This window comes from Sciurus vulgaris (assembly GCF_902686455.1).
Source record: "Sciurus vulgaris genome assembly, chromosome: 6".
NCBI classification, from domain to species: domain Eukaryota; kingdom Metazoa; phylum Chordata; class Mammalia; order Rodentia; family Sciuridae; genus Sciurus; species Sciurus vulgaris.
The window spans coordinates 34,482,571-34,510,164 of NC_136466.1; the positions used below are offsets into that span (position 1 = coordinate 34,482,571).

Here is a 27,594-nt window from a genome sequence, read left to right on the forward strand (position 1 = left end):
TCCCAGCACCACACACACACACACACACACACAATACAATAAATGTTGACAAAGCTGTAATAAATGTGTCCCAAAATTTACACTGGTATAAGAACATAATTAATATTAAAAAGCTCTCAGGACCCTGGACCACAGATGAAGTTGTTATGGATAGCAGGTAGAGTTTGCATCCAGATTAAATCTTATTTTTCTCTGGAGAACTTGTGCTGGAGAAAAAAACTAATTGTAATAAATATGAACTAAGCTAATCCAAAACTCTGCTTTCACTTAGAACATACTTTATACCTGGGAGAAAAAATTCAAGGGCAATGGTATGCGAAAGTTTTCAGGTTATAACTCAAGTCTTATTCAACAGGAGGGAAACCATACTAGTAGAATGCCTTATAAACTCCACAAATTGAAAAAAAATGCAACTTTATTCAGGAGTTAGGTTGAATGAACATCAGGGAATTCAAAACTAGGCAGCAAAAAACATGAGGGAAACTTTAGGGAGTTGTCAGGCCTCCAGTGAACACACACACACACGCACACACACAAGATGAAAGAGGGAAATTTTATATACACTGAATGTGCAAAAGCCCTCTTACAGAAATTATCCCTTTGTAGTGTATTGAATTCTGAAAGGAGAGAAACCCCATGAATGTACTAAATATGAGAACACCTTAATGACAGAGGATGCCTCACAGTGCACAAAATAATTCATGTCGTGGAGATAACCTACAAGTGAACTGCATGTGGGAGAGCCCACAAGAGGAACTCATTGTTCGTCAGAGAGTTCCCATCAGGGGCTGGGGCATTGTTCAGTGTTCAGCAAGTAGAGGACTTGCCTAGCACGCACTAGATCCTGGGTTCCATCCCCAGCACCTAGGGAAGAAAACACAATTACCATCAGAGAGCTTGGGAGGATGCGGGTGGGGAGTATGTGAAAATCTTTGGCCAGAAGCCAGAATAAATAAGAAACCTCCCACACTGGGAAGAAATTCTGTAAGTGCAATCAACATGAAAACACCTTTACTAAGAAGTCATTCTAACTTTAAGTCACAGAGTTCAGACTGAGGAAAACCTCACAAATGTTAAAAAAAAAAAAAAAAAAGGAAAAGTTTGTATACAGGAACTGAAACAGGGAGATTTCAAGTTCAAGTCCAAGTCCAGCCTCAGCAACTTAGACCCTGTTTCAAAATAAAAGGGCTGGAGGTGTAGCTCAATGACAAAGTGGAAGAAAAAACTGGGAAAGTTTTCAACTAGAAGTCAAAACTCATTGCACTTCAGAGAACTTATACTGGGAGAAACACTAAGAAAAGAGTTAAGTTGAGGAAACCTTCATTTTGAAGATCAGAGATCACTAACTCTCAAAAGTATAGGAAAATAAAACTCTACCAAAGCACTGATGTTGAAAAGCCTTTACCAAGAAAACATTACACATCAGATAACCCTTACAGGAAAGAAGTCCTACAAAATGAATTTTAGCAGCAATAAATGAAACTTCATAATTCACACTGTGGAGACACCCCAGGAACACAACAAAAGAAAGGAAGGAAAATCTGTACACCTGAAATGCTATTTCTGAGGAGAAACCCTGTTAATATCAAAATGCAGAAACACTTAGTCCCAAGGTCAAAACTCATGGTGCATCAGAGAATCTGTATGAAGTATTCTTCAGTGTCAACAAAATTAGTTCCAGATACTAAATACTAGAGGATCCATGATAAATCAAATTCAACTTAGTACATTTAATTTCTACCCCCAGGGAAACAAAATTCCATAAGCAAAACCCAGCTATTTGTTAAAAAGGGCACCAGAAACTAAACACCCATGTGTCTTGTACTACAAGCATCTTCCTCCCCCTGCCTCATGCTCACCTTTCCAAAATGACCTCCCAGAAAATATTGGGAAAGAAACATTTTTATGTTCATCCTATGTTATCTGCTTGAAATTAATCCTCACATAGAGACAACTCTTGTCTCCCAACTTGGACCTCCTGAATACAACCCCACACAGCCATCAGAGGGCAGCAAATACCACCACTAACCCACAGAGGTGTATTGGAATTTCTTAAAGTTGGGGGCAATTTAAGGTGAAACTGTACTCTGAGTGTGACATTCCCCAATCCCAGGGGAAATAATCCTATAGGGAGTGTGCACCAATTTCTTGGCTCACTTCCCTGTCTGCTACAGCTCCATCCTCAGCTCACAGGGCTCTCTTACCCAGGGTTTGTCCCTCTGGACAGCAGAATATTACTGGAGCCCAAGTAACTCAGGCCAAAGTACAGACCCATAGGTTTCCTCTCACTGGAGACTACTTCCCCTCATCTCCAACCCTGTAGTTCATCCTGGGATTGACAGGTTCTTATGCAATTCCCAGTCCTCAGGTTAGGGTGGTTGATTGAGGAGTGGAAACCTCACCCAAACTGGGCCAAGCCCCGGTCTTCATCATGATCTTTGAACTTCATACCAGAGAGTGAGTTTAGTCCCTCTCTAGAGGTAGAATCCTGTCAGTTTCCTACCCTGGGTAGAAAGTCCGATCTCCAGGGAGGAAGTATGTTACCAACATATACATACAAGCAGAGCTCAAATGTGAAGCAAGTATCCAGTTCTTTCTTAAGGCCAACCCATCCATACTGGGTATGGGTTTCATGAACTCTCTGCCTATGATTGTTCACTGTGGACCCAGATTCTACAGCTTCCACTGTGAAGTGGGGGACAGAGGAGAAGAGAGAGCAGCCAGGCCCATTCACACACCAGCCTGCTACTTGGGGTCCTCCATGTTCTCGCCCTTGGGTGGGGCTGCTGCAGCAGAGGTGGCCTTGAGGCTTCGCTTCCGCTTCTGCACATTCTGCTCTGGATGGAACAGGATGACGTAGGTCTTGGGCACATAGAGCATGCCGAGGGACACCGATGCACTCAAGCTCAAGGACACAGTCAGTGTGGTAGTTTGGATGTAGATCTAAGCCACAGAGGAGGGAATGAGATATGAATTGGGTCTGTTCTCTCCCAACTCCCCACCCCTCTGACACCTGTTATCACCTAGACTGGAGGCAAATGAGAATGAGCACTTAGGACAGGATGGCAGCAGAAGCAAAGGCCAGTGGCATGAAGAAGTTGGCTGGCAGAGTGTGGCTCTGGTGTAGCAGGAAGGAACGCGAGTGACAAGACTGAGTGGGTTGTTAAGAATAGAGGCAGGGCTGGGGACATAACTCAGTTGGTAGAGTGCTTGCCTGGAAAGCACAAGGCCCTGGGTTCAGTCCCCAGCACTGCAAAAAGAAAAAAAAAAAAAGAAAGAAAGAAAAAGAGCCACACTTGGGAAAATGGTCCCTATGCCTGGATAGGGCTTGAGTATGTTAAAGAATGAAAGAGCATGTTTTCAGATATGTAAATGAATGAATAAATAGGGCATTCATAAAGGAGCAAATGGACAAGTAGATGGATAACATAAGTGAACAAAGGTTCTACTATATATATGAATCAATGATCAAGCAAATGGACCAAAAGATTGAGTTAAGTGGTATAAAGTGTATGAAGAAATTGAATAAAAAAAACAAGTTAGGAAGAATGTAGTTAAGAAGAGTGTTAGAAGAATGGATAAACAAATGAACAAAGCAAGAGAGGGACGGCTGAATGAACAAGCACAGGGATATTTTAAAAACCAATGAATGAACAAGCATTTAATACATGAATGAATCAACTAAGTGACATGCAAATAATGAAACTTCCAGATGGGTCACCCAACTCTTGGCACAATCAAGTCCTTCAACTGACAGACAAGAAACAAACAGGACAACAAAATCTACTGGAGGAGGCTGATTACCTTTTCAGCTGACTGGGCAGTGCCAAAGAAGATAGGCACAAAAGCCAGCCAGATGATGCAGGTGGTGTACATGGTGAAGCCAATGGGTTTGGCCTCGTTGAAGGTCTCAGGCACACCACGGGCCTTGATGGCATACACAGTGCACGTGACCATGAGCAGGAGGCTGTAGCCCAGGCAGCCGATGAGAGACAGATCCGACATGTCACACTTGAGCACCCCTCTGGCCTGCTCCGGGTCCACTGTCCGCTGCTCCTCATAGTCAATCACGCTGTGTGGTGGCTGGGCCCCCAGCCATGCTATTACACCCACAACCTGCAGGAGCCAGCACAGGGTCAGGGACCCCTCTACCATGACAAGCTTGTCCCGGTCCCCAACCTTGATCTCTGGCAGGTTAGGAGTCCTTTGAGGCTGTTCAATTACTGAGTGGGATGCTTAGGCCTAAGAAAGCCACCATGGAGAGGAGAGGGCAGTCCAGGAGGGGACATACACACAAGTTATATGGGCAGGTGAAGAGAAGGGCTTTAGTGAGGGTATGTGTTGACAACATCAGGGTTGGTTGGGTAAGGGGCAACTTGACATTCTCTAACAATTATCAATGCCATTTACTTGAGGTTCTTCAAAGTACAGTGACAGCAGACAGAGGTTCTAGAGCCATGGCCCTGAGCACATCATCTTTCTCAACCTCAGTTTCTCTATTTACAGAATGGACCCCATAATCTGTTGTTAGGACACAGTGCTGTCTTGCGGGGAGTAGCTGGTACAGGTGCCACCAATTAGGACCAGGTCAAGAAGAGGTGTTCTCTCTTCAAAGCTCCCATATAGGCATTAGCTCCATTCCACAGATGTGAAAATACTAGCCTGATCTAGCAACAGGGCAAACTTAGTTCCTGAGGACCCCTTCCTTCTCCATATCCAGAGAACTATTGGACAAAGTATCATGAAATTATGTGTGAATGCATCCCTCAAAATATGGGCTCATCATAGAGAATGGGAAGAATGTGGGCTGATGCTGGGTGCCTTGAAAGGGTATCAGAGTCAGAACAAGCAATTTCAATTCCTTCATAGTGACAGAAGGCATGACCTGAACCAATGGCTGCTAAGGAGCAGAAACTAAGATACCTGCATAAAGGTGAGACCCTGGGGAGGCTGCCCACTATGTCCTTGCAGTTTGTGCACTACACAAGAGCACCTGATCAGAAGGACAGGAGGGGCTGAAATCTAGCTAGCACTCCAGTGCCAGGCTAATAATTTGTCCACCCAGAAGAAAACCTTTCTGTGATTACCTCAATGACCGCAACACCATAAACAAGGGACTAATTAAATAAAGTCAAGATTCTGTCCAGGAAAGCAACAGGAAAGCTCTTTGAACAAGGCTTGGGGTTGGGGTAGGGGTCACATCAGGAACCCAAGGCTGGTGATGCACAGGAATAGCAACCAAAACACCCTCACCAGGTTGGCAGTCCATATAATTGATAACAAATCTGCACCCTGTACTTATAAGGATGTCCTACAAAATAATAGAAAATAAGAAAAGGATAGGAACAGGCAAGTCAGAGCAGAGGAAATTCCAAAAGCCCATTAGTACTAGTAATTAGGTGTGGGCAAATTAAATGAACAATTAGATACTATTTTATATTCATCATATTGGTAGAGATGCCCAGTGAAGCTGAAGGAGTGGCTCTTTTAAAAGATCTGATGTATCTAGAAACGAGGATGTAATGTGGGGAGTCCAAAGAGGTGAGACTAGACAAATGATCATGGGGGCTGGGGGGACACTGACTATAGTCTAAGCATCTCCATCCTGTGGATGAAGGGAATCATGGATTGAGGAGGAGAAGCTCCGGGTGTGTTATCTGGAAGAAGACAGGAGAACCTTCTAAGCATGGAGAATTACATTAACCCAAGCCATGGGTGGAAATGAACATGATAGATGCAGAACTGGGCAGGGAGAAGGGCTCCCCTGCAGTAGAGAATGTGTCATGTCAAAACAAGCTGAGTGAGGTAGCACTGTTGGCATCCCTAGAACCTGGCTGGGTCTGCAATACCCACCAGGTCTACCTCCCCAAGTCACATGTCTCTTAGCCTCTGCTCAGGAAATATCCAAAGCTTTCCAGGTGATGGGAGTCATGTCCAGTACTATAATATCACTGTCTTAGGGAAAACCCCATAGGAACTCCACTTTTAATGCTCATTATATCATGAAATATTGGCCACTTAATGGAATTAGGTGTTCTGCTCCACAGTAAAACAGTGGTCCCTGGGCCTCTCTTTTCTATCACTCCAGGGAACTGAGCAGTAGTAACTGCCTTTAGGGAACAGAGTCTTAGTTTTGGGAAAATCAGTCATGTATGTTTTTACCCACATTGTGAAACAGTATATTTAATTTATCAAAATCATTGCACTGTTCTTCAGTAAAAGAGATAGATGCTCAGGCTTCCCACCTTACTGACGCATCGTTCCTCCAGGACTGAGCAGTAAAATGGCTGCTCCTAAATGAGTTGTTCTCATTTAGATACTCAGAGTAGGGCTCTGTCTCGTGTGTGTGTGTGTGTGTGTGTGTGTGTGTGTGTGTACTGGGGATTTAACCCAGGGGCACTTTACCAGTGAGCTATATCCCTGGTCCTTTTCATTTTTTAGTTTGAGACGGTGTCTCACTGAGTTGCTTAGGACCGCACTAAGTTGCTGAGTCTGGCCTTGAACTTGGGATCCTCCTGTTTCAGCCTCTCAACTCTCTGGGATTACAGGCACTCCTCACTGCACCCAGCTTTTAATTTGTTTTTAAAACCGGAACTAAAGGAAAAGAATGATTCTAGAAACACCATTTCACTGATATATATATATTTTTTAAAGGTAAGGACAGACCCCAACCCACCCCAGTTCAACCCCCAGTGCATCCTCCCTGTCATGGGGGGAAGAGGGCCTGAGGACCCACCTGCAGGGAGGTGAGGCTGAAGGTGATGAGGAGCTGCGAGGTGGGGCTGATGAAAGGTGGGGGTGTGACCGAGCGCTTCCCTTGCTCAAAGATCCGGTAGATGCGGTTGGTCTTGGTGAGCAAGGCCGAGTAGCTGAGAGTGGTGCCCAGGCCCAGGAAGAGCCTGCGGGCAGCACAGACGGCGTCGCCAGGCTCAGCCACCATGAGGAAGGTGATGGCATAGATGAGGAAGATACCGGTGAGAAGCACGTAGCTGAGCTCGCGGCCAGAAGCGCGGACGATGGGGGTGTTGTTGTGCCGCACAAAGGTGGCCACCACCGTAGTAGTGGCCATGATCCCCAGCACGGCCAGCAGGAGGGGCGGGGCAGCCCAGGGGGAGGACCAGGTCAGGCGGACCACAGGCGTGGGGCGGCAGCCCGTGTGATTGGGCGTGGGCCTCATGTCCCCGGGACAGGCCTCACACGTGAACTCATCCACCTGGAAGCGGTACCCATCGCAGGCCTCGCAGTGCCAACAACAGGGAACGCCCTTCACCATCTTTTTACGCTCACCGGGCACACAAGGGAGGCTGCATTGAGAAAGGGGAACCTCGCGTGGGTCGCCTGACCATTGCAGGGCTTCCACCTGGATAGATGAAACAGGCCAGTGACCTCTGCTGCCAGGAATCGAGGGCCCATCACCTACCCCCAGAATTTGGTCTGTGACACTTACGTCCAGTCTGAGGGCCTCTGCCCATTGTCCTACAGCCTGGTACCCGCCACTGCTGGCACTGCCGTTTGTTGCCTGGTACTGAAAGATGTCATATCGCCCGGGCGCATCTCCGTTCTCATTGAACATCACTGGGGTTCCCGCACTGCCTGGAGAGAGACTATCATCCTTAGCTGGTTCTCCAGCCCATGATATCCAGCCTCCTAGCAAGACCTTGAGGGCCAGGATGAAGAAAGAGCTTAATAAGCTCATGAGAAGATTGGCAACATCACTAATCAAGGAAATGCAAATTAAAACCACCATAAGGGGCTGGGAGCATAGCTCAGTAGTGGAGTGCTTGCCCAGCATGTGCAAGCCCCTGTGTGGGATCCCCAGCAGCACAAAAACAAAAAACAAAAACAAACAAACAACAACAACAAAACCCACAAGACGCCAGTACTCATTAAGATGGCTACAGATGAGAAACAGAAAATAGCAAGTGTTAGCAAGGATGTGTAGAACGTGGAACCCTTGTGTGCTCTTTTTGGGAAAGATGAAAAATGGTGCAACCACTGTGGAAAACAGTATGGAAATTCCTCAAAAAATTAAAAGTAGGATTACCATGTGATCCAGCAGTTCCACTCCTGAGTATATACCCCAAAAATGCAAAGCAGAAAATTGAAGAGCTATTTGTCCATCCATGTTCATAGCAGCACTATTCACAATATCCAAAAGGTGGAAGAAATCCAAGTGTGGGAGATGAGTGAAATGGATAAACAAAACATGGTCTACACACACAATGAAATATTATTCATCCCGAAAAGGGAAGGGCATTTTGATACATGTTGCAACATGGATGATCCTTGAGAACATTATGCTAAAATAAGCCAAATGCAAAAGTACAAATACTGTATGATTCCACTTACATGAGGTAGCTAGTATAGTCAAATTCAGAAACAAAATAGAACAGTGGTTGTCTGGGGAGGGGACAGGAAGTGAGGAGGTGTTTAATGGGCAGGAAGTTTCACTTTCGTAAGATGAAAAGGAGATGGATGGTGGTGATGGTTGCCCAACTATGTGATATATTTTGCTACTAAACTGTACATTTAAAAATGATAAAGATGGTAAATTTTGTTATATGTATTTTACCACAATCTAAAAAGAAAAGAAAAAGTGTGGTTGTCTGGACTGATGGATGATGTGTACAAAGTCTGAGTAACACCATGAAATTGGTTCCAGTTTGAACAATCAGCTTTACTTCTTTCAGAAGCTTGTTCTACCAGCTTATAGAGCCAATCTGGAGGAAAATGAAGTTGAATTACTCAATAGGGAGCATGGCAGAGAAAAGATGGTCAGTAAATATTTGGTGGAGGGACCAAGTTTTTAATTTTATGAAGGACAGTAATTGAACAGAAATATCTCTCTATCCATAGACCACACACACAGCTTGAGTTCATTTGGGTCTGTTCAAAGTCATTACTCAGAGCCCTGAACATGTGCCAAGCCCTCTGCTGGTGCCAGGGGACATGACTGAGTTGTGACTTATGCTCAAATAGCTCAGAGCCTAGCTGGGGCTGCATTTTAAAGCCCACAACTCAGCCTCTAAGCTCTGTGTAATGGAACGGAGAGTTGTGCATGACCCACTGAGGGCTCCAGGCAGAATGCATGATAAATTCTCCAATATCTGAATTTTGCAAATTGGGGCAGAGAGTACTTAAGCCTGGGGAAGGAGAATGGTTAAAATGTGGAGGCCCCAACTTGGTTCAAGTCTCTAGTCTCCCCTAGCACTCCACTCTACCATTCTGCCTCTTTCATCCCCTCCATGCTGAGTTGCCCCAGGTCCTGAAGAGAACTTCATCTCAGCTGACTTCCTTCACTGTTGAAGGGGCTCAGGCACCCACTCACCATTAAAGCGGACAGCTCGAATATACTGCAGCAGTGTCCGGCCATCAGTGGGTTCCATTGCTGGGCACAGGCCTATGTGCCCAGGGCACAATGCCTGGTGCATGCTGTGGAGGGCGTGGGCAATGGCGTACACGGCATCGATCACAAACTGCACCTTCCCCTCCTGCTCGTAGGCAGAGTCCTGGCCGATGCGTTCTTCACCTGTCCTAGGGATGCCCAGAGGAAGTGTGCCTGGCCCCCATGCACCAAACCTGGCCTCCCCCTTTCTTTCTCATCACCCTCCCAATCCTGGGCAGCTCTCACCTGTACATTTGCGGGTAGTATCATCTGACTGGCTACCTGAGCTGGTCAGTTTGCAGTTAAAATTCTCTTCCCAGAACTCAGCAAACCAGATATTCCTGCGGTTGTTCTCTAGGGAGCGAGTCATAAAGTACTGGTCAAATCCTAAGAGAGAGGAAAGAGAAAGGAGGGTGGTGACCACTGAACCAGTGATGGTTCTCCTGTGTCGCTTTACCACTTGCTCACTTTGCATCCAGGAATGACCATGTGACCAAGTTCTGGATTGTGAATTCAAAATTACTGGGGGCTTCCAAGGTAGAGTTTGCATACTGGTACAAACTCAGAGCCCTGAAAGATTTTATCCCTGCCGCTTCTTTCTAGGTTAGGATGATGCTGTGAATATATAATTGGTGAAGCATCAGCATCCATCTTTGAATATGAGGCCACAAGCACAAAGACATAAAGTAACCACAGAGGATGGTGGAATGGAAAAGTAAACAGAGCCCAGGGTTTCCAGAACACCATCGACTCACTGCATTACATCTTAAATTACCTATTTTCAGACTTCTTGTCTTGTGATGAAATGCCTTCATTTCTTAAACCACTCTCAGTCCAATTTGTCACCTGCAACTAAATGCATCCTAGCTAAAAGAAAGAATGTGAAGATGTACACCTTCAAAAACCTATCAGCCTCTGGGAAGCAGGGCTCATCCTTCATCAGAGGCTTGGCATCTTCATTCATTCTTTGGGGATATAAGCAACCCTGTTGTAAAGTGTTGTAAAGTGAACCATCCCTGCTAGATTCATCCAAATATTCACAGATGGGATGTGGGGAGTGGGTGGCAGTCCTCCTCACTTTGATCAATACGACAGTATATTCCATATCCTTTGTTTCTCTCCTCACCACCCTTCAATTTAGAGTATCTGGTAAAACCAAAAATACATACATCAAATTAAACACACACACACACACACACACACACACACACACACACACACAACTCTTCACCCTGTACAATGAGTGACATGTTCCTTTCCTAACATACCATCTCAAATACTCCTTGGAGGGATGTAGTCACAGAATCTTAGAATCTCAGATTTGGGAATCCTAAAGGGATCTGGATTTTGGTACCTATTATATAGATTTGAGTAATGAGTGCCACCAAGAAAGGATGCTGGGGAGGACACAGCATCCCTGGACTCACCATCAATGGAGGCCCTTTTGGGCAGGATGGTGATAGCCCCCACAGCCACATCCTCTAGGTTCAAAATGGGTGAGATCTTGGATCCCCAGCTGTCTGAGCCAACCCACAGGAAGTGCCCAGTCAGGTTGGCCTGGCGTGTTGCCTCCAGGACCCTCCTGGTAGAAACAGAGTTGGGGGTGAGTGAGGACCTAGCATCCTCCTCCCCTTTAACCCTGGTCCTGTTCCCTTCTCTCTATCCTGCTCCACATCATTCACTAGACCCTTGTTTATCAGTGAAAATAGGGCACAGGGTATTCAGGATATTTCCCCTGGGCTTCCCAGATCTGCCCACTTGCTCTGTCCATTATAACCCACTTCACACTGGTCCTCAGAGGGTGCTATGGTTTGGACATGGTTTGAATGTGTCCCCTGAGACTTCACGTATTAGAAGCTTGGTCCCCAGTGTGGGAGGTGGGGGACCTTTTAGAGGTGGGGCCTGGTACAAAAATCACTGGATCATTGAGGACTTCATCCTCAGAAGGCATTGAGTAGTTCTCTTGGGACACTGGTTAATTCTTTGAGAGTGAGTTATTAGAAAAGAGTGAGCCTGCCCCTCCCCTCTCTCTGGCTTCCTGTCTCACCACATGACCTCTCTCTCTCTCTCTCTCTCTCTCTCTCTCTCTCTCTCTCATGTTCTTGGCCATCTGCCAAAATGTGATGCAGCCCAGGGGAATCTCACCAGAGTTGGCACCATGCTATTTGGATTTTCAGCCTCCAAAACTGTGCTAACTGGACCTCTTTTCTTCACAAATTACCCAGTCTTAGGTATTGTGTTAGTAATGAAAAATGGACTATTAGAAAGGGCTCTTTGAGGGAAAATCAAGGTGAGACAGAAGCCAATCCCCTCCCCTAATGCTTCCTCCAACATCACATCCAGCCTCCCAGGCTAAAGGAAGAATTCCCTGTCAACACTGGGCCATAAAGGTTTCAGGGCCTGGTCTGCGGCTTCCTGCCCCCAGGACTCTGTCCCTGACAACTCATTTTCTGTACTTAGATCTGCCTACAAGTTCTCTCTCCCACTATGAATGGTAAAAACAGACATGTTTTCTCTTGTTTCCGGGGTGAAGCTTTGCACGCCTTATTCATCTCTGGGAACACCAGATTCAGAGATGGCAGCAGGAAAAGTATGCAGAGGGGTGGATATAAAATGAAAAGGAAGGAAGGAAGGAAGGAAGGAAGGAAGGAAGGAAGGAAGGAAGGAAGGAAGGAAGGAAGGAAGGAAGGAAGGAAGGAAGGAAGGGCATACATGGCAGGGGATGAATAAGGACAACGGACAGGACCCTCAGGGAAAGTCCCTGAAAAATGATAATGCTGTGCCATCCATCCCACCTGATGTCATCCTCATTGGCAAAGATGATGATCCCTCGTGCGTTGGGTGTCTCCATTAGTCTCCTGATCACCTTGTTGAATTCTCCTGGCTTTGGTTCCCTGGGAATCTTGATGGACTGGGCAATACAGACCCCCCCTGGGTATCGGGGATGCCAAAGTCAGCTCTCACCCCACCCACCCCACATACCCACCTAGCTACCACTGCATATAACCACTGTGCATGCACAACACCCAGGGGCCTGGCTGAGGGGTCTGGAGGGGTGAAATCTTGCCTGGGCCCTACCTGGCAGGTCACAAGGCAGGTGCTGAGTCCTACAAAGGACAAGGATACCTACCCACCCAGAATGCCATCCAGGCTAATCACAGCAGAGGCCCACCAGGAACCAGGTACCCCTGATGGTCCCTGGTTCAGACCTCTGTAGATGCCTTGATGCCTGGGACCTCCCTGCCCCCCAGCTCACCAGCCTCCCTGGAAATCTGCACAAAGGCCTCAACACCGCTCTCGCCATAGTTGCCTTCAGAGGCCAAAGTAGACACGTAGTTCCATCCCAGTGCCCGCACGATGTCCACCATAGCCTGGGCCTGGTAGGAGTCGGGTGGTACCACTCGGGAGAAGAAGTCAAAGCGTGTGGAGTCGCTGAGCTCTGGGGCTGTGGAGGCGTAGCTTATTTGGGGTATCTGGAGGCAGGAAGGACAACTGCGCTGTGGATGAAGGGTCAGTAACCCTAGGGAAGGAGGGTAATGGGAACTCAGGACATGCACAGGGCACAGTTTGGGGAGAGCTCTGGAGGCCAGTGGGGACCTGTGACATAGGTGGCATAGGAACAGTCTGGGGTAGGGAGCTGAGGTTCACCCAGAAAGGCCAGGAGGTACGGGGCAAGGCCTGAATTTTGTCACAGAACTTGATGCAATATGAAAGGTAGGAGGGTTTAGGAATTAGAGAAGGACACATATACAGTTGTGCAGGCTCTGTCTTGAACATGGATATGGGAACCAGGTGAAGTGGGGGCTAAAATCTAACTTGCAACAATCCAGGTTCTGGGCACAGCTGCACCTGCCTGGGAAGAGAGACATCCTTGTTGTTCACAAAGGAAAGCATTTTTTTTTAATTCCCACAGAGGGGCGGTGTGTGCAGGTGGCAGCCATAGGAAGGTCAGAGCAGACAGGGGCTGGAGAGGGCTGTTTGATTCAACTGTGTTCAGCCTAACAGAGGGGCTCCTTTGAAACTGGGTTTTATCTGTGTGCATTAGAGCGATTAATAGCAGGGATTACAGGGCCAGCAGAGCCCATTCAGGAGGGGCAAGATGTGTGGAGAACAAGTATAAAAGGAGCTGGGAGCCAGGAGGCAGAAGGTGCGGAGATGAGCAGGAGAGGGTGACTGACTAAAGTGGGGAGTCAGACCACATCAAAGAAAAAAGTGCACTCAGGAGAGTGAGGGAGCAAGAAAAAAAAGATACATTCAGGAAGGGCAGGAACAAGATGGAGTTGTGTGAAGGTCAGGAAGGAGGAGGTTCTGAAATGAAAGACTGTTTAAAGTAGGACAGAAAGTGTGGTTATAGAAAGAGTATAGGAAGGAGAGGGGAGAATGAGAATGAGAGGAGAGGAGGAAAGAGGGAAGGAAGGAGGCAGGAAGGAAGGGAAGGAGAGAGACAAAGGGAGGGAGAACAGATTTGGGAGGGACAGGGAGACAGAAAAATAAGAAGACAGAATCAGAGCAATGGGGGCAGAGAAAGGCCCCCTGGGCACTCCTCAACACTACCTTCAGGACAACCTTCCCAGGCAGATTGAACCTCCTCAGGGAAGTTAATTTCAAATGCCTGAGACCATGGTAATGTGGCTTTGGAATAAGCTCAAAATGCTCATCATTTATTTTAGACCAGGAATTGCAGAACAATCTCTAGCCCATGGTTACAATTTTTTATTTCATTTTTATTTATTTATTTATTTTTGAGTGGAATTCAAGCAAGCAGAGAGGGTCTTTGAAAACAGGAAGTTGCTGCCCAACCTCAGTCTTGGGCTGTGCTGGCAACAGAGGGCCCTAGACACACAGGGTCCTGCTTCTCTCAGCAACAATCTCCACATGGCCCCTGAAGGCCCTTGAGTTTGAGATCTCTGCACTTGAACTAGAGAGGAAGGGGGTGGGTGGGTTAGAGCACTGGCAGCTACAGTGGTGCACAAGGGGCAATCCCAGCTACTCAGGAGGCTGAAGCAGGAGGCTCAAAAGTTGGAGGCCAGCCTGGGCAACTTAGGGAGACCCTATCTCACAATAAAATAAAAAGGGCTGGGGACATAGTTCAATGGTAGAGTGCTTGCCTCACAAACATGAGAACTTGGGTTCAATCTTCAGCACCACCAAAAGAAAGAAAGAAGGGAATAAAGAAAGGGAAGGAAGAGAAAGGAAAAGAGAAACCAGAGTACCAGGCAGGGCTGGGGATAGCCACAAAGGTCCACAGGGACATAGGGGGAAAAAAAAAATCCTGGGCCGCACAACCTTTCAATGTCAACTAGAAGGTGTGCCTGTTCATTCCACATCAAAACTGCCATCCAAAGTGGGTGAGGGAGAATTAAATGTAAGTAGATGATAAGGTTCCCAGCACGGTAGAAACAGACACTCCCCTGGGCAGAACCAGAAACTCTCAAGATACAGAAGTCCCCTCCGCTAGGAAGGTAGAAGCAAAACTTTCCTGCCTCCCCTCACAGAGAGATGGAAGGGCAAAGCCCTCCTCCCTGGACAGTTCCCTGGTAAAACCGTCCCACAATCCCCACTACTAAAGAAAGCCCCAAATACTGATGCCCCAAACCCTGATTTCTATGGCCCCCAAGCTCTGTCCGCCAGAACTACAGGGAACATACTGCCCCTTGCAGGGCCAGGCCAGGTCCATGTGGCCTGGTATGGCAGGGCACTGCAGATGAGCACTCTTAAAGAGCCTGCTGTGACTCTTTCAGAGGCTCCTTGAGAGAGGGTTAAAGGCAGACATTTTGAAATCAAACTTAAATAAGGATCGAAAAAGAGGAGAGAAGAATTAGAACTTTCAGGCCTATCCATACCCTTGGCTAGCTCAGAACTATGTCCCAGTTTCCCCTTTGGAGAAGGGTCCTGGTGGTTCCAGGGAAAGCGCAATTCTCCTCATTACCAGAGCCCTCCAGAGGGCCCAGGAGGCAGGAGTACCTTCCACAGTTGTGCAGGGTGTGCACAAAATAAGGACTCTGAAGGAAGTGGGCAGGTGGGGACTAAAGTTCAGCTGCCCTTCTCTAGCCAATCTGACCCAAGGCAGCAGGCTGCATCCTCTGGAGGAAAAGGCATACTTGTCAGTCCTTAATTCACACAAGGGAGCTGGAGGGGTTGTGTTGATCTGATGCCAGTCTGCAGCGATCCCAACAGGCAATGTTTCTTTGAAGCAGCTTTTGAATCTGTGTGAACTAGAATAATTAAAGCAGAGAATCCTCCAGAAAGAGGTAAAGGAAGAAAAGCATCAGCCACCCCAAGGGTGAGAATGGGAGACAGAGGTTGGGAACAGAACTGGTCCCATGGCTCTCACCGCAAACAGGCGCAGGACATTGGCAACCATGATAGAGACCGAGCTTGCCGAAGCGCCCACGACTGCCACCACTCGCTCCGGGGGCGCAGCGCGCAGCGGAGGGACGCCCCCCGGGCAGCGCACGCTCGCCTCCTCGCCGTCGCCACGGCCTTGGATCAGTGCCTGCACGAAGCTCAGCGCCTGCTCCAGCGCGTACGTGTCCCGAGAGCAGGTATCCAGCAACCGCGCGCCCAGGCGCACGCCCGGCAGCAACTCCGGGTCGGCGTTCACGCGGTCCAGGGCATACAGCATGGCCTCGAGCCGGTGCACGCCCTGCTCCTTCTTCAGCTGACCGCACGCCCGGCCGGCTGCGCCCCTCGCGTGCACCGGGAATAGGCCGCCCAGGGTGAGACCGCCTGCCAGGCGCACCGAGCCAGCGGCGCGCGCCAGGCCCGCCTGAGCCAACCACACCAGTGGTGGCAGCAGTGCCAGCAGCAGCGACTCCCCGGCGCTCCGGGACCTCGCCATCGGCTCAGGGACTGTGGGAGGGAAGACAGAAGAGAGTGCAAGTTCGAATAGAAGAAAGCTTAGAGACCTGGAAGAACACACCCGGGTCCGGGAAAGGGGGAGGAAGCCCCTGGTCCTGCGGAGCGGAAAGGCGCACAATGAATGTGGGCTGAGCCAGTTGGGCAGTCAACTCGGCTAGTCTTCCCAGGTCTCTACCTTGCCTCCACCCAGGTTATGAACCCTCTTGACCTTCTTACTGGGGCCCTCTGCCCAACTATTGTCTTCACCCCTTCAGTTCTGCCCCTGCCGGACATCCTCTCTTCTTTGGGATCCATCCCCAGCATTACACCCAGGATCCCTCTGTGGACACGCTCACCTGCGCTAGCAGCTGTCGGTTCAGGACAAGTCAATGACAGATGCCGAGAGCCCTCAGCGAGAGAGGATTTAAGGATTCTGGGGAAGGATGGGAAAGCACTCTGAGGGCGAGGGCGGAGACCCCTCCTGAGCGTGGGGGATGGTGGAACCCGCTCTTTCCACATCTCTTCTCCCTCCCACTCTGACTGCCAGGGGTTTGTTTCTATTTTGTTTGCTTGTCTTTTAATTGCATGGACCCCAGACTCTGTCTCTTAACACACCTCTCCCTTTTCCCTCCTCCTCTCCTCTCCTCTCCTCTCCTCTCCTCTCCTCTCCTCTCCTCTCCTCTCCTCTCCTCTCCTCTCCTCTCCTCTCCTCTCCTCTCCTCTCTTCTCCTCTATCTTACTCAGTCTCTGTCTCTTTGTTTCAATCTCTGGCTTGCTGTCCTTTTCCAAAATCTCTCCTTTCTGTCTCCCTGCCTCTCTCTCTCTCTGTCGATTTTTCTTTCTTTGATTCTTGCTGTCTCTTGTCCCCTTTCTGTCTCTCCCTCTCTTTCCTGGCCACCAATCTTTTTAAACTTCAGCTGCTAAGGGTTTCCTCAGTTTTCTCCTGGCAAGACCCTGCTGCAAAGCCCATGAGTAAAGGTGACAGGGACAGAGGTTGTGTGAGCCACCAGGTGGATTGGAACAAAGGAGGAGAAAGCAAACGTAGGCAGGAAGGAATCAAGTTGCAGCAGATCCTGAACATTAGTAAATGTACAACAGCCCTCCTTGTTGCTGTATGTATGAAGAGACATTTCCCATGAGCCCATTTTGCAGATGAGGAAGTAGAGATATTTAGGACTGAACTGATTTGCTCAACTGGAGTATGTCCACATTGGGATTTGCATCCAGAATGGTGCAAAACCTGCCTCCAGGGACAAGATTGGTTTATACTCTACAGCTCCCACCGGGTTTCTTACATCCAAGGATGAAGCCCTATGGAGCTACAGTTCCTGTGGTCATTTACAAAGGCTTCCTGGGCTCTTGGATCTGAAGCACTGACCCTGGAGCTGATTCACACTGTGTGAGGCTCTCTGTACTTGATTTTCCCTATCTCATAGGGCCAAGGTGAGGGAGCTTGGCCCAAAGATACTTTACCATCATACCCATCTGAGGATGGGGTTTGACTCTTTGATGCTGAGAGAACAGTGTCTTGGAGACAGGTGGTGAGCCTGTCCAGCTGCAGAGATTAGCAGGCTTGTGGAAGGGGCCTGAGCCAGCTTGGGCTTCATTAAACAGGGTGGATTAGGGTGACCACGAGGATTTGGGCATGGCTGGCAGAGGGAACAAGCAGGAAATATCCTTCCTTCCTCTCTTCCCCTATCACACCCACAGGCCCTGGTATTCTCTGTCCCCAGAGCTATCCTGTCATCTTTCTAGTGGAAGCCAGGACACAGGAGGCTGGGGTTCACCTCAGCTTCTACCCTTGCTTTTTCAAGTTGGGAAGGATGGGACATTAAGGTGATTTTAGGTCAGAGCTTGAAGTTGCAAAGAAGTGTTCAAACTGGGTCTTTGAAGCACATGATCTCGTATGACCTCTTACAGCCCTTTCCTGCTTAGGAGGGGTCAGATAGCTGACACCACAGGACAGGTACCTGATTCACATCATCACAGCATCCTCTGACTCCTTAGTGGAAGATAGACTATTAGGAAGTAGAATCTGAAGATGGAGGACCCTCAGGAGGCCCTCACAGTGGTGCCAGAGGAGGCAGGAGTGCCGTGACCAGGCACTGAAAGTGTGAAAGAATTAACTTGGAGGATGAGAAAGGAAGGCACAATCTGGGGAGTATCATGAAGAGTGTCTAGTGGGTCAAATGAGAGCAGAAGTCAAGAGTTTAGGCTTAGCCCCCGGAAAACTGAGAATCTCAGTCTAGATTTGATGGGGAGGTTAAGTCCACGCTTGGATTTATGACGCTGGAATTGAGGGAAGAGGCTGAAGCAGCAGATAAAGATGAAGTGGCACCAATGATAGTGGGGAATTTAAAGTGTGACAGATTAACTCAGTTGGACAGAGAATGTGGACAGAGGGTGAGGATGGAGCCCCAGGATCCCCAACTCAACAATTAGGGAGCTAAGCAGAAGAGAGGAGGCAACCAAGTAAGAAGAGGAGAAGCAGGAAAGTGGGCAGCACAGAGAAACAAGGAAAGAGAAGTTGACATAATCAGTTCAGTCTCATGCAGAAGCAGAAGGTCATGATTCGCTTCCACAGATGAAACAACAGAGGCAAGGAGGTGTGGCAGTTCCTTCAAGGTCACACAGCTCAGACAATCTCACTTCTGAGTTAATGACTTCAACTCCAGCTATATTCACTAACAAATATAAGATAAAACGAAAGGTTCAGGGCTACATCTTCAATGTGCTTCACATTTCCAGCCCCAGGCTTGGAGATAGATAGAGATATGCAGGTATGTAGATCTACGCATATAGTAACTGGCCCACGAATTTAACAACCAGGTGGTTTTTATTACCAAATTAATGAGGTATATTGTATAAATATATAAAATTACGTGGTCCCAGTTCATTGGATTGTTAAAGCTTCTGGCTTTTGGATTAGGATGTTGTCCAGTGTCCACTTCTCTTTCATGGGGAACATGTTTTGTGAGCGAATTGGTCCATCTAGCATGGTGGTGGCCAGAGATTGCTAAGAATGAAGCAAAGTGAAATGATTAAGTCAAGCTGATTAACATAGCCATTATTTCAAATATTTAACATTTTGTGATCAGAACATTTGGAATTTACTCTCAGCAAAATTTAAATACATAGTACTCAGTTATTAGTTATAGATACCATTCTATACAGTTACTTTAAGAGCAAAATTCAGACTTATTCCTCTTATCTAACCAAGACTTTGCACATTTCGACTATCTTTGTTCACTTTTACCCATCCCCATCACTTTCCCTGAGAAAATAAAGTTCTATACAACAAATACACTTCTAATATATGCCCCCCCCCAAAAAAAAAACAAAAAAAAAAAAAAAAAAAAAAAAAAAAAAAACGCAAGGAGCAGCTAAAATTGCAAAGATTTTTTTAAAAAAAGCTCATGGTCTGGGTGAAAGGTTGTTGCCAGATCCTCCTACCCTCCTACACTCACCTCCTCAAAACTGTACTTCGAGAACCAGTGGCTTCCCCAGCCCACCTCCAGGTGGGGAGAATGCCTGGTGGGGACACCCAATCGCAGACCATAGAGCCACCTAACAGTATTCTTTTTTTTTCTGGAGAGGGAGGTACCAGGGATTGAACTCAGGAGCATTCAACCACTGAACCACATCCCCCAACCCTATTTTGTATTTTATTTAGAGACAGGGTCTTACCAAATTGCTTAGTGCCTCACCATTGCTTAGGCTGGCTTTGAACTCGAGATCCTCCTGTCTCAGTGTCCCCAGCTGCTGGTGTGCGCCACTGCACCTGGCCTAACAGTATTCTTGTACAGTTGTTGGGACTCAACAAAGGACCAAAAAATTTTTACAAAATGTTTAAGATGAAATTTCAAAGCTCTACCCAAAGTTCCGATTACTGCCTGACCTGGTGACCCCATGTCTTAGTTGGGCAACCATAACGAAATTCAGTGGATTGGGTCATTAAATAAACAAAATTTATTTTGTCACTGGAGACCAGAAGTCTGAGATCAGGATGCCAGTCCTGGTAAGGACTCTCTTCCAAGCTTGTAGGTGATCACCTTCTCATTGGGTCCCTTGGTGTGTGTACTTGGAACTATCTCTTGCTTCTTCTTCTTATAAGGCCACCAGTCCTATCAGATTAGGGCCCCACCCTTATGACCTTGTTTAACTTATTACTTTCTAAAGTTCTGTATCTACAGTCACAGTTCTGGTTAGGGCTTCAACTTAAGAATTGAGATGGATCATAGTTTGGTCCATAGTACTCAGATTGAGCATTTAAGAGTAAGAAGCAAAACTGAAGTTGAATTAGAATGTAGAATTTAGTGCACAGACTCTGAGATTACAAAAACCAGGTTTAAAACCTAACCTTGTCACTTTTTAGATGAGTGGCATTGAGTAAATCTCTGCACCTTTATTTTGCCACAGTATCCAAATTTGTGAAGGAGAAAATTTAATATGGCAATTTCTACAGATTTTAAATTTCAATTCCATGTTTTTAATTCTGGTGTCTAGACTCTTGCATTTTTCTCTTCTGAGGTGCTATGGTTTGAATATTTGTCCCTTCCAAAATCCATTTTGAAATTTAATTGCCATTGTAATAGTATTAACAGGTTGTACCTTTAAGTGGTGATTAGACCGTGAGGGATCCATACACATGGGCAGAATTGGTGCCATTATAAAAGGACAAGTTTGGACTTTCTTGGTTTCTTCAATGTGAAAAATGCAACAAAAAGACCCTTAGCAGGTGCTGGCACCTTGAAGTTGAACTTCCCATTGAACCAGTACATTTCTGACTATTGTAAATTATCCAGTCTCAGGTATTCTGTTACAATGAACTTATAGCACAAAATGGACTAAGACATGAGGCTTGTAGGAATTTTAGTAATAAATTATTATAGTAGGTGACAAAGATGAAAACTCAAACTTCTTATATGATTGATTTTATATAATATATTACATATAAAATATATATTATATAATGTAAAGTGTATGAAACTTTCACATATATAATAGATGTGTATATGTAGTTCATATGTATAATCTATACTTATTATATCTAACCATATGTATGTGTATATATATATATATATACACATATGTCATATATATATGACCTTAATTCTCATAACATCCTTGAGGCACAAAGAAGTACAAAAAGGTAAGGAAATAGCTTTCCCAGGATTATCCAAACATTATTATCAGTTGGTATAGTGGTGCTGAGCCAGGCTGGTCCCTGAGCTGGGCTGTTACTCATTAGGCTCTGAAGATGACATCAGTGGATAAAGATCTTTCTCTGTCTACTTCCCTCCTCCCCACTTGCTATAGATATAATCTTTAAAAAAAGAAGACAGAGTTACCAAAAAAATTGCAATTTGTTTATTTTGAACCATGAATGGGGTTTGTTGTTCCTGGAGAATTCCAACTCTGAAATACCTTTGGAAGCAAATGTCTCTTAGCATATGAATTAGTGGTCTAGGACTACCACTGCAAAGTCTCACAGACCAGAAGTCTTAAATAACAGAAATTTGTTATCATATAGTTGTTCTAGATCAAGCTGTCAGCTTAGGGTTTTCTGGGACAGACCTGTTCTAGGCCCCTTTCCTTGGTTTTTAGATAGTCATCTTCTCATTATGTCCAAATTTCCTATTCTTAGGAAGATACTAGTCATAATGAATTAGGGTCCACCCTAATGAACAGAATTGAATTTGATTACTTCTATAAAGATCTTGTCTCCGTATAGGGGGTGTTAGCTTTTTGTCACTGTGAAAAAATACATGAGGTAATGAACTTATAAGAAGGACAGGTTTATTTTGGCTCATGGTTTCAGAGACTTTGGTCCCTGGTTGCTTGTTCCCATAGTGCTTGGGCCTGAAGCACCACAGTATATCATGGCGGGAGCATGTGGTAGAAGAAACTACTCACCTCATGGCAGCCAGGAAGCAAAAGAGAAAGACAGGAAGCGGGCTGGGATTCCATTATCCCATTCAAAGTTATGTTTCCAATGACCTAACTTCCTCCCAACAGGCCCCACCTCCTAAAGATTCCACCTTCTTCCAAATGCACTACAGACTGGTGACCAAATCTTAAACATGGGACTTTGGGGATACAAAGTGTAACATAGGAACACATGAGGTACTGAAGGACTAAGATTTTAATTTTTTTTTTAAGATTTTAATTTTTGATTATTTTTTCTCATACAGATGAACGGAGGCACAATTTTACCTATAGCACTACATAAAGTCTTTGCAAATAAACTCTCTCCAAAGGCTGCCAGGCCTTAGCTTTGAAACAAAATTACTTATAATATGAATTTTGAGGTTAATGAAGGTCATGGCAGACATAGAGTGTGAATTCTGGCCTCGTCCATTTTGAGCCAAGGGCTGACATGGTAGACTTTCCAACTACTCACAGCAGTCCAAAAAAGCAGAGCCATAGGCAGCCAATTACATGGACAGTCAATTATAAAACACGGTAGTTATTGAAGTGCAAAGTTTATGTGGCAGCAATTATTGCAACTTCCTAATGGTTCACACTGGGCCAGGTAATCTTAGAGGAGTGTAACACATAGTAGTCTATCGGATGTGGGTTAGTTGGAAATGTATATTAAAATACATGTCTATTCTTAAATAACACATGGTGCGGTTTTACCTTTTCCTGACATTATGTAAATGGGGAAGGAGTATTTGCAAAAGAAAAAACACTTAAAATGATTTGATCAAACTGAGTCTTAGCCTAATAGGCCCAAAGGGCTTATCAAATTAACCAAATGCAATTTAAAGATTGTTTGTTTTTGTTATATCAGTCTGTTTGATTTTCATTGTTTGAATTTGGCATTGATCAATATGAACACAAAAATTTGGACTCGTGTTTTGATAATGGAGGGATTAAGAAATGTTTAAATGGACTACAGATTTACTTTCAAAGGTTGTATTTTAATCTGCCTTTCCATTAAGTAATAAGGGATTTCAAGTGTGAAACATATTTGAGAAATTCTTCATTAAGAAACTTTGCTGTGGTTTGGATGTGAGGGGGTCCCCCAAAAGCTCACATGTGAGACAATGCAGGAAAGTTCAGAGGAGAAATGATTGGGTTGTGAGAATCTTAACCCAGTTAGTGATTAATCTCCTGATTGGGATTAACTGAGTTGTAACTGAAGTGGTGTTAGGATGTGGCTGGAGGAGACGGGAATTGGGGGTGTGGCTTTGGGGTATGTATTTGAATCTGGTGAGTAGCTTCTCTCTCTCTGCTTCCTGAACACATGTGAGCTGCTTTCCTCTGTCACACTCTTTGGCCAATGATGTTCAGACTCACTTCAACCCCCCAGGAATGGAGCCAGACTTCTGTGGACTAAGACCTCTGAAACCATGAGCCCTCAGATAAACTTTTCTTCCCTAAAATTGTTCTGGTTAGATTCTTTAGTCACAGCAGTGAAAAAGCTGACTAAAACAAACCTCATTAATAAAAATCAGGGGCTGGGGAGATAGCTCAGTCTGTAGAGTGCTTGCCTCTCAAGCACAAGGCCCTGAGTTCGATCCCCAGCACCGCAAAAATAAATAAATAAATAAAAAATAAAAATCAGGCTATTTAGTTGGGAGATATTACTTGTTACTAGGAAAGTCTTTAACTAGAATGAAAATTTTCTTTAAAATTAGAGAAATTAAAGTAGAATAGGTCATAGAATGAATCTCAGAGAAATTATCCCAGTCACACAAGAAAATCTATGTAGAAAAGGTGTCAGAAAACCTTTTCTTAAAGAGCCATAAGTAGGCTGAATAATGGCCCCCACATCTGTTCAAGTCCTAGTCCCTAGGACCCATGACCTTTCTATTGTGGCAGATGTGAAAAAGTTCAGGATTTTGAAATGGGGAGATGATCCTGGATTATCCAGATGGGCCTCGTGTAAACACAAAGGTCCTTATAAATTAAAGAATGGGATGTGAAGATGGAATCAGGAAAAGATTTGAACATGCTAAATGTTGTCTTTAACATGTACGAAGAAGCCACAAACCAAGAAATGCAACTCTAAAACCTGGGAAAAGACAAGGAAGTGGATTTTCCCCTGGAGGAGTACAGTTCTGCTGACACCTTAACTTGACCTAGACAAACTAATTTTGGACTTTGGTCCTTTAGAACCTTTAGAGAAGAATATGTTTTTGTTTGCTTGTTTGTTTTTATTTTTGTTTGTACTGGAGGGGGAGGCGTCAAACACAAGGGCACTTAACCACTGAGCCACTTCTCCAGTCCTTTATATTTTTTATTTTGAGACAGGTCTCACCAAGTTGCTTAGAGCCTCACTAAGATACTGAGGCTGGCCTTGAACTCAAAATCCTCCTGCCTCAGCCTTCCAAACTGCTGGGATTACAGGTGTGCCTCAACACACTCAGCTAGAGAAGAATTTTTTATTGTTTTAATTACTAATTTTGTGATAATTTGTTACAGTGGTGCTATGGTTTGGATGTGGTTTGAGTGTGCCTCCAAGGTTTTATGTACTGGAAGCTTGGTCCCCAATGTAGCAGTGTTGTGGTGAGACTTTGAAGAGGTGGGATCTACTGCAAGGTAATGACATCATGGGGGCACTGCCCCTGGAAAGGATTAATGCTGGTCTTGCAGAGTGAACTAGTTCTCACAAGAACAGATTTTTAAAAAGTAAGATCACTCATGTATTTAGCCTCCCCTGCATACGGCTGGTTTCCTTTTTTATTTCTCTGCTAAGTTATAATAAAGCCAGCAGGGGAGGGGACTTACCAGAGGTTGAAGAGTTGAAGCTGCCAATGTTGGACTTTCCACTTCCAAAACCGTGTGCTAAATAAATCTCTTTTATTTATACATTACTCAGTCTTGGGTATTTTGTTATACCAACAGAAAATGGGTTAATACAAACAACAATATAAAACTAAACAGGTCAAGTAGTAAATATTTTGCAAGCCATGCAGTCTCTGTCATAGCTACTCATTTCTGCTGTGTGTCATGAACATGTTGAGAGACAATATTCAGAGATAGCCTCATGTTTGTCAGCAGAAATGGAAAAAAAACTTGTTTGTTGTGTGAATAGGACTCCCATTCTCAATATCAACTCAGGTCAGGCACCACAACTGGTAGGTATTATTTGAGGGTCTGAAGGGTCAGGTGTAGGTCATTGCAAAGCACATACACACATACAAACACAAAGAGAGAGAAAGAGAGAGAGAGAGAATGATAATACTGCAGAGTTGTTGGTAAGTGAGAGTCTTTTTAATAAATTATGTGGGAAAACTGTATGTCCATATGAAAGTAAATGGAACTGGGGCACTGGAAATGTGGATCAGTGGTAGAGCACCTGCCTGTCATACATGAGGCCCTGTGTTCGAGGCCCAGTAACCCCTCCCCCAAATGGAACTGGGCCCCTACCTCAAGTGAGACACCAAAATCAATTCCAGATGCATTATGGACCTAAATGGGAAATGCAAACCAAAAAAAAAAAAAAGGTAAAAGATTATCTATAAAAATATATAATGACCTTAGGGAAAGATGTCTTCAACTGAACACAAAAAAGCACTAACCATGAAAGAACAGAACTATGAATCTATAAAATAAAAATCTATGAATCATATAAAATGAAGAACTCTCTCATAGACAGCATATAAAAATGTCTATAATGTTGGGGCTCAGAAATTACATAACTAAGGAAGTAGCTTCAAGCTCTCTCTACTTACCCCATTCCCCAAACTCTCAATTCTCTTTCTCTCCTAAAGTGTAGGGAGAAGTTTTCTCTGAAGTTCCCCTCTCTGCCTAAAGGCTGGATTCTCTAGAAGGTTAACTTGTAGGAAGTTAAAACTAGAATTGACACCGCAGCAGAGCTCAGGAAAATTTTGTCCCAGATTATTTTCTGTTATTTGGCCCCTTTATTTCCCCTAAAATTATTTATTCACCGTCTAAACATACATATAGCCCTCACTCTCTTCTCCCTGTGAAGCTTCCAAATCTCATCAGGCTATTGGGTATTGACTTTTCATTCTTGTGCTGTCCCTATGTACATAGGGACAATCCATTACAGCAGATTCATTTACTGGACCTTCAGAGGGTAGAAGAGAAGTTCTCTCTGCCCCAACACCAATTTTTAAGTCTAAACAATAGGTTTATAAGAGATCATTAAAATGTTTTTTCTCTAGAAAACAAAAGAGGAAAGGACACCATAAAGAAAGTTTAAAAGGCAAGTTACAGAGTGGGAAAAGATATCTACAATCTATGGAACCAACAAAAAGCTAGTATTTAGAATGTAGACTGAACTTCTATAATCAATAATAAAACAACACATTATGAGAAAGGGGGAAAGATTTAAGTAATCATTTTACAAAAAGAGGACATCAAAATAATATAAAAAGACATTCAACCTCATTAAAAATTAGGGAAACCTAAATTAAAACCACAATGAGCTATCTAGGAGAAAAACTAAAACTAAAAAGACTGGAAATTCGAGGCATTAATGCAGATAAGGAATAGCAGGAACTTTTTCATACGTGGCTAGTAGGAGGGAACTTGGTCTAATTCTCAAAAATTGAGTTTTGATTTATTTATTAACTTTAAAGAAATACATGCCCTAAGTGTTGACAATTTCACTGGCAGACATATTCCCTAGAGAAATGAATGCACAGATATATGGACAAGAGTATTCAAAGTACTGTTATTCATTAGAGAAAAAAACTGAACTAATCAGGAGTACATTAACAGTAGAATGAATAAATAACTTGTGGTAGACTCAGGCAGCAGAATGGAATGCTACATAGAAAAATGAATGAGACAAAACTACCTCTAACAACACCAATTCATCTTACTTATTGTTGGATACATACACTGTGATTCCATTCTATATAAGACCCATGAACAAGCAAAGTAAATCATAGCGTTTAGAGATGCACATTTCAGCAATAAAACCACAATAAAATACAAAGCAGGCTCATCAATGGGAAGCAATTTGTGAGGTGCTATGGTTTGTTAGGAATTATACAACTATTTGGTTTATGCTAATCTGTCATTTTGCGTATTTATGCTTTCACATTTTTCAAATTCATGTCTCTTTTTTCACAACAGATTTTAAGATGTGGAAAAGGTAGGACAATTAGCAAAAAGTAAGATGTAAGATCTAAATTGAAATACATTAGTAATTAAAATAAATGTAATTGGGCTTTTTGTCCTAGGACTTCCCTCTGTTTTTGATGTATGTGTAAATATCCAAAAATGGGACCTGCGAACCCCCTCTGGTTTGTTCTTCCTTGGAGTCTGGGTGTTGGTTAGGGTTTTTTTTTTCTTCCCCAATTCTATGTGTTAAAGTATTATTACGTCTCAGGTGCATGAGATTTGCTGTTACTTGGCTGAGTTTTGAGTATTGGTCAGCAGCA

General features: G+C 44.8%; 2 protein-coding genes across 2 annotated transcripts in view; one reads left to right on the forward strand and one right to left on the reverse strand.

Moving 5' to 3' along the window:
- ZNF879 (zinc finger protein 879) overlaps window positions 1-27,594 on the forward strand; it is a 261,034-nt gene that overhangs the window by 196,232 nt on the left and 37,208 nt on the right. The window lies entirely within an intron of this gene.
- On the reverse strand, window positions 2,746-16,226 carry GRM6 (glutamate metabotropic receptor 6; the record flags this gene model as incomplete). Its single annotated transcript, XM_079145442.1, has 10 exons — window positions 2,746-2,943; window positions 3,805-4,116; window positions 6,737-7,360; window positions 7,448-7,589; window positions 9,325-9,529; window positions 9,632-9,772; window positions 10,813-10,967; window positions 12,181-12,316; window positions 12,642-12,858; window positions 15,720-16,226. The coding sequence occupies 10 exons, from the start codon at window positions 16,224-16,226 to the stop codon at window positions 2,746-2,748; spliced, it is 2,637 nt and encodes an 878-aa protein (XP_079001568.1).